The 7,007-nt window shown below is 44.6% G+C and overlaps 1 protein-coding gene across 1 annotated transcript in view; it reads right to left on the bottom strand.

Moving 5' to 3' along the window:
• Positions 1 to 4,824: 4,824 nt before the first annotated feature.
• pou2f2b (POU class 2 homeobox 2b) overlaps positions 4,825 to 7,007 on the bottom strand; it is a 42,861-nt gene continuing 40,678 nt past the window's right edge. Inside the window, exon 15 of the mRNA XM_030073046.1 lies at positions 4,825 to 5,922. Within this exon, the coding sequence (XP_029928906.1) occupies positions 5,594 to 5,922 (329 nt within the window). The 3' untranslated portion in view covers positions 4,825 to 5,593. The remainder of the gene's footprint in view (positions 5,923 to 7,007) is intronic.

The following is a 7,007-nucleotide window of genomic DNA, read 5'->3' as shown; positions in this document are numbered from 1 at the left end:
CTCTCGTCCTCAGAGGGAATTGTCTGGAGAGCAGAAATGCCAGAGAAATAACCCGCATGAATCTGCTCAGATGTAAAGTGGAGTTTCTGAATGGACATTTTTGTGTGGACGTCAGGGTTTTAGGGAGTGTGTGCAAAGTGCTGGGGTCCCAGAGCAGGGCATTGACTTTGGTATCATTCTCTAAGGGGGGTATCCCCGCCACCGAGACCTGCACCTTTAACACTCAATCCCTCAGACCCTGAGTCTCACGAAGAAATGCCTCATCAGAAACACGGCGGCTTGCCACACTTCTTCCTCAGCGCAGATCCACCGGGAACAGCCGAGAGAGACAGAGGGGTCAAAACAAGAAAAGAGACTCTCCCAAAGAGGAGGACAGTTTGATCACGCCTCTCTCTCTCTCTCCGACTTCCACTCTCTCAACACACACTGAGTCGTGAGAAGTGTCTGGATGTGTCACCTAGCAACCTCGGTCTCAGCCGTTCCTCAGTCACCTGCCCTCCAGCGCTCCCTCCCTGTTACACATGCACATGATCCGGTCAATATGCCCCCTCATTTATGTGGCATTTGCCACCACAAAGGTAATAAAAACCTAAAGGCGGGCAGGGGCTTGGTGACCTTTGTAATAAAGCTTTGTGTCGAACACAGGAATAAAGCTGCTCGAGGACACTGATCTGCTTTTTGAATGGATCCAGAATGGATTTGGACAGGGTGCGCTGATCTGAGATCTGTGGCAAAGAGCAGCTTTAACCCCACAGTGCATGTCTGACAAGGAGGGAGCAGTAAGGGCCAGGTGTGAGGAGAGGGCTGTGCTCAAAGCTCAACACAGACAGCGGGGGGTGTTTTCCAGGGGGGGGCAAAGTGTGTGTGTCGACCGGAGCATGAACAAGTAAGGCCCTTTGCCCTCTGGATCCAATAGAGAAAATAAACTGTAACCTCATTCCTGGTCTGCCACTTCCTTGATCAATACTAATCCTCTGTGTTTACCCCTATTTGAACAGCGACCTTTGACCTTTGCTTTGACTGAGCCTTCCTCTGTCTGCTCCCGGTCACACAAGCACACCGTCCACATGTACCGGCCCGGTCCCCCGGTCCCCACTTGAACCCCGCATTTTAAAGCATTCATCTATTTGGTTTATCATCAAAGAATATGAGGTATATGATGAACTATCTCTCTTTTACATCCTACAGTGGATGAGGAACAAAACAAAACAAAAAAGCTAAAGCCAACTCATAGGAAAATGGAAGAAAACAGATGCAGAGAAACAGAGAAGAGACAAAGCAGGAGGTGGGAGAGTAATGTAAGGTTCAGAATCCCAAATCACCCTCCCCTCCCTTGCCTCCTTCTTTCTCTCTATCAAGTAAAAAAAAAAAAAAAAAAACAGCAAAAAAAAAAAAAATAATCCAGCCTTTGCCCCAGTTTATCTTCTCACTCTTTTGTTTTTGGTTGTGTAGCTATAAAGCTTTCAGTGTGTTCTCCCTGTGGAGAAAAAGACAGAGGACAGAAGCAGCACTGCGTCTAAGAGAGCTTCCCAAATGCTACAACAGAGACATTTATGTTCTCTCAATAGGAGTCCAATTTCAACTTGTTTTTCCTCTATTTTTCCTCATTATTAGGAGAAAAGAACGCATGTTTATGTTCAGAAAGTGATCCAAAAACATGACAAGCTTCAAATTCTGACTGGCGCCCATTTTCCACAATGCAAAGTCCCGTTATTTTAATAAACGCTGCAGACGGGTAGTGAAGTTATGAGATGCTCTCATCCACGCGGTGCTGCTCCTCTCCCCCGCGAGCGCCACCCTCCCCTTTAAGAGAAGAGCGACCTCAATGAGGAAGAGAATAAATACATATGGCCAACAATCCAGTCAGCCATATCCTCTGCGGCCCAACAGGACCTGTGGTTGCATTTCTGGTATTATTTGGTTTTGAAGAAGTGAGAAAGGACTTTAGCGGGGGGGGCAAAAAAAAAATCCCATCACAAATATATCTCAAAATAAATTTCCCAGTAAAAAAAAGCACCTCCAGAAATAAATTAAGAAATAAATAGCAAGAAGAAAAGGTAATATAAACAAATAAACCGACCCTAACCCTGAATAAATAGTACAATCAAAGTCTAAAACATCTTGATAAGAGAAATCAAAAGTCCAAAGAGAGATAGTTAAAATTTTTGGTCTAAAATCAAGTCATTATCATCAATGTTTTTAAGATCTTTTTCTCAAAGTCTTTTTTGTACGTTTTTTTCTTTTAATACATTAGCGATAAGTAAGCAGTAGAACATAGATCTTTTCTCTACAAAATCTATAGAAGCACTAACAGATACATTCCGTCTAAGAGTCAATGTGGAGAAAAGGTTTCACCTTTAAGGTTCGAACCCCCACATCTAAGTTTGGTTCATGAACGATTCTCGTGTGTCGACTGTATTCTGGTGCGGATCAAACCAAATATTCTTTGGATACATTTAGTCCAACTCTCAACCGTCAACTTGACTGAGGCTGTGTGCGGTGTGTAAAACCACGCAGAAGTGTGTGTTAACTTTGCCATCTCTGGGGGGGGTCAAAATTCATGACAGGACATCATTGCCAACCCCATTTAATTTTTCTTTTTGAACCATTTGGCCTCCCATAACACAGAAAAACACACACACATACACCCAGACAAATTGACACTAACCTATTTCTGAGCCCCCTTGCCGGTGCAGGAAGGGCAGTAAGATCATCTGTTATGTCCCATTCTACCTTTTTTTTTTTTTTGGTTTGGTTCGATATTTGGTTTGGTGTTTTAAGGTTTGCTTTTCAATTCTTGTTTTTGGCTTTTTGTGTGTCTTTTTTTTTCTGCCAAGACAGTCTGTTTCTTTATCTAATAAAAATCTGGAAGCTAAATTTTCACAGTATTTTTCCAACCACCTGATAAAAATCTCTAGCACGACTACGAAAAAAATAAGGAGCTCTTGTAGTAAGTAAGCGAGTACGTTATTCCAAATGAGTATAAGCACTAAAGTACAGTACATAAAACGGCATCAAGAGACACAGCAGAGATAAAACAATCAGAACCAACCAACAGAAAAATAAAAACAGATTTTAGAAGATTCAGTTCAGTGAGGTCATTTGCGTTTAGCTCCATCCAGGACCAGAGAGCTGAGCTGGAGAGAGAGGCAGAGGAGGGGAGGGATCGTCTGTCCTGCTATCTGCCCGCCTGTCTGTCTGCCTGTCTGCCCATCCCTCCGTCTTCCCGTGCTACACAGTTTCAGAGCGGGGCTGACCGCTGCAGCCCGAATCTCACAGACAGACAACAAGACAGACAGAGAGATGCGAGGGCTCCGCTCCTGTCAAAACCTGCACTTTTGTCCTCCTCCCCTCCACCCTCCAGCCGTATTTGGTTGGGGTTCTTTTTGGTTTGCTTCTGTCATTCCTTGGGTGTTTTTTTGGTTTGGGTTTATTTTTGGTATCCTCTTACAAAAGTGTGACGCCTGCTCCCCTCACTAAAGTGTGTCCCTCCTTTTGCCCCTCCCAGCACACATATGCAAAGGGGGCATTCCCCTTTTCCGGGGGTTCAGAGTACGGATCAGTCCCCTAATAAAGCTTCCCCCATGGGTGTTAGGAAGGGTCAGGTGGAGGGGCCTAAACCAGGGGCTTTCAGTGGTAAAGTCCAGTTCTATCCTCAGCCCCCGTGTATTATTATGTTCATATGTCTTGGCTGAGTCTCCCCTCAGAAGAGCCCAGCCTTTGTGAATGCTTTGGTTTCCAACGAGAATTAATGGCAGTCTGGGGTGGAAAATGACAGTGAAATGTGATTGATGGAGTGATGATGAAAACACACACATAGATCAGTAAATATGTCTAGACAGACAGGTGTCGGGGCGTCTATGCTGATTGACGAGGCAGGAATGGGAGCCATCTGTGACTAAACTCGGCTTTATTGACTTATTTAGCCTCCAGCCTCAAAAATTATTACTTCAAATCTCCAATCATGGCCCTATTTCATACTTTTACAACGGTCGCCACTCTTGACAAACAACATTTAAGTGTGTGAAGTTCCCAGGGCATGTTCATTTAGCCACGGAGTCACTGATAATGGGTTATTTTAGGGGTGAGGGAACAGTGGTCTGATGAAGAGCACGGAGCCCGAAATGTCACATGTATTAGTCCTAATAAATTCACACACCTTGGAGCGTGGCGACTCTATTTTTGTATTCTGTCTGCAACCTGGTTAAGACTGGGATGTGCACGTTTTCATTTTGCTCATTTTAAGAGTAAGACCTCATACATTGGGTTGAAAAGTCACATTAGAAAACATGACGACCGCAAAGATGGCGATGAAGGCAATGATGATGACACCGATGATGATTCAAACTCAGAAGGTTAACACTGAAAAGCTGCGACAATAAATAGGAACGGGACTGTGTAATGAAACTAATAAATAAGGAAAAAACATGGACTTTATGAAATGTAAAAAAAAAAACAGATAATCAAACAAGCCTCTGAACAAATCTGAATCCAAAAAGAAGGAGAGAGTAAAGCTCTTGTACTCTCTTAGAGCCAGAGGTAGGTAAAGAGACTAAATGCATGAAGTCATTGAGATACAGTAGCACTGGCAGGTGTGGTAGAAAAAAAAACAAAAAAAACACCCTCTCTTATTCATGAGTAGGAGCTCTTCAGTCATTCAGTAACAATCCTTTACAAAACTATCCAAAATATCTAGCATGAAAACATATGACAGACACATGAACTGGGACAGACAAGATGAGTCGATGGCAGGATGGATCAGCTGTTGATGTCTGCATGTATGAGTGTGTGTGTGTGTGGGTGTGTGTGGGTGTGAGTGCGTGCGTGTGCGTGTGTGTGAGTAGCAGTAGCAGTAGAGTCCTGGTCCTGGATAGCTTCAGTATTTACACGTCCTTTGAATAAAGCTTTTCTCTCCGTATTTTTGGTTTTTGGTATTTGGGATTTTGGTATGGTTGTCGTTTTTTTTTTTTTTTTTTGTCATTGTGTGTTCCTCCTCCTCCTCCTCAGGTAAATTTTTGGTTTAAACTCATCCTCCCAACTCCTCTTCCTTCAAACCCGCAGCTTTTCGAGAAAAAATCAAAGAACGAAACAAAAACGAAAACATAAACACAGTCCTCCTCTCCACTTTTTGTCCTTGCCGCCATTCCCTTGTCACATAGTAAAGTTATCTTTTGTCATTTTGGTTTATGCATTTCAACACGTATCTCTGCCCTCTCCTCCGTCTCTTTGTTAATGAGTCATTGGTTTGTTTTCCATTAGACAGAAAGAGCGGAGAGGTGCCACGTTGATATCGCGCATTATTGACAAAAAGGTCCCACGTTGCCTCCTCTCCATCTGTTTGGATAGATAAAGGTTTTTGGTTTCAATCTTCCTCTTTCCCCCCTTCTCCCCTCTATCACTTCTTTCCCTCCCTCTCTCCTCTTTCATTCTGTGTATTTTTGGCATCGAAAGACTGGGAGAGAAAGAGAGAGAGATAGCCATTGCGAAAAAAAACGGAAGAAGAGCACAAGAGAGAGAAAGAGATAGCTTTGGTGTGAAAGGCGAGGTTCTCGTTTCCTCCTTCCTCCTCCTCTCTGATTGGCCCGTGGCGTGGTCACTCGATCTTGGCCCCTCCCAGAGAGGGCGGGCTGTGTGCCATTTCGCTGGAGGAACAGGAAGAGGCGGGGCTGGAGCAGGGGGACGGGGAGCAGGGGGTGGGGCTGATGCTGCTGGCTGAGGGGAAGGGGGAGGGCTGGGAGGCTTTGGCCACGGCGGCGCTGATCAGCCCGGTGCCAGGAGTCTGGCCCATGTGGAGGAGGGCAGGGTGGTTGAGGAAGAGGGAGGAGGGCAGCCCCCCTCCTTGGCCCCCAGAGGCCCCCAACATCACCTTGCTGCCCCCCTCAAGACTGGAAAGAGGCAGCTGGCCACCACTGGCTGCTAGGGCTGAGGGAGAGAAACAGAGAATTAGTGGAGCGTGAAGAGAAAACGCTAAAAGGAAAATTCCACCCTTGGATAGTCTTACAGTGTTAGATATCATCAATCTGTCATGTTCAATGCATTCCAGGGGGTATTTCGTGATGAAGTGTTGTAATTTACTTTTTTTGGTGTTCCCACTTTCACTTTCAACCCACCCTGTCTACTTCTACTACAGCCAGTCGCTCCCCACTTTTCCCAGAATGACTCTCGACAGCCCCGAGAGAAGGTGCTCCAACCAGATGCATTCAGAGTGTAGGTGGACACAGCAATAGTGAGAATAATAATAGCAATAATAAATGCGAATAATAGCAGAACGGCCAAGAAAAACTAAGAGTCACACCCTTTACTCAAAATGCAACATGTTCTGTGGCTGCATTGCTGACGGTATGGTAGGCGAAGAAACTGGTATCTCCTCCTCCGTAGTGAATTTTTCCCTGTAGGATTGTTGGTGCAAAAAGAAGCCTTTGCCTTTTGCTCTCTGACGGCAAGACACCAAAACCTTAGGTTTAATATTGACATGTTAAATAGCTGAAAAATGTTGTAGTTCTCGTTTAGGTTTAAAGCCCAAAATTACTGTTTACAGTGTCACTTTACAGGCCCGCAAGTTTACATCAAACAAAACAGGACGACACTCCCCGATTTAATCCTCACGGCAGGCAGTGGCATCCAATTCCTTGTAAAAATTACTCATCCATTCTCAAAACAAACAATATCTCTATTTCTTTAGGACTGCACGAACCTGTAATTCTACTGTTTACTGTGATGATACTTTTTGCAGACCCGGGCAAAATTTTGACGTATTTGAATACAGTGGAGCTCAAACTGTGATTATGAGCTGTGTCTCATCTGTGTGCTGTACTTTTTGCAGAGAGAAATCCGTGTGTAGTGTAGCACACATCACAGGCCAATAATAAATACTGTACAGCCCATAAAGCCCCCACACACAATCACTTCATTCTCAAAACGTCTTTATGTAACCGGCGCTGGCATCATGGAAAGCTGCGATCGTGCACCGCGTCATGGGAAGCACATTGTTGACACACTGGTGTCAC

The sequence above is a fragment of the Myripristis murdjan genome, chromosome 16 (genome assembly GCF_902150065.1).
Source record: "Myripristis murdjan chromosome 16, fMyrMur1.1, whole genome shotgun sequence".
Classification (NCBI taxonomy): domain Eukaryota; kingdom Metazoa; phylum Chordata; class Actinopteri; order Holocentriformes; family Holocentridae; genus Myripristis; species Myripristis murdjan.
This window is presented reverse-complemented; position numbering and strand designations above follow the sequence as displayed.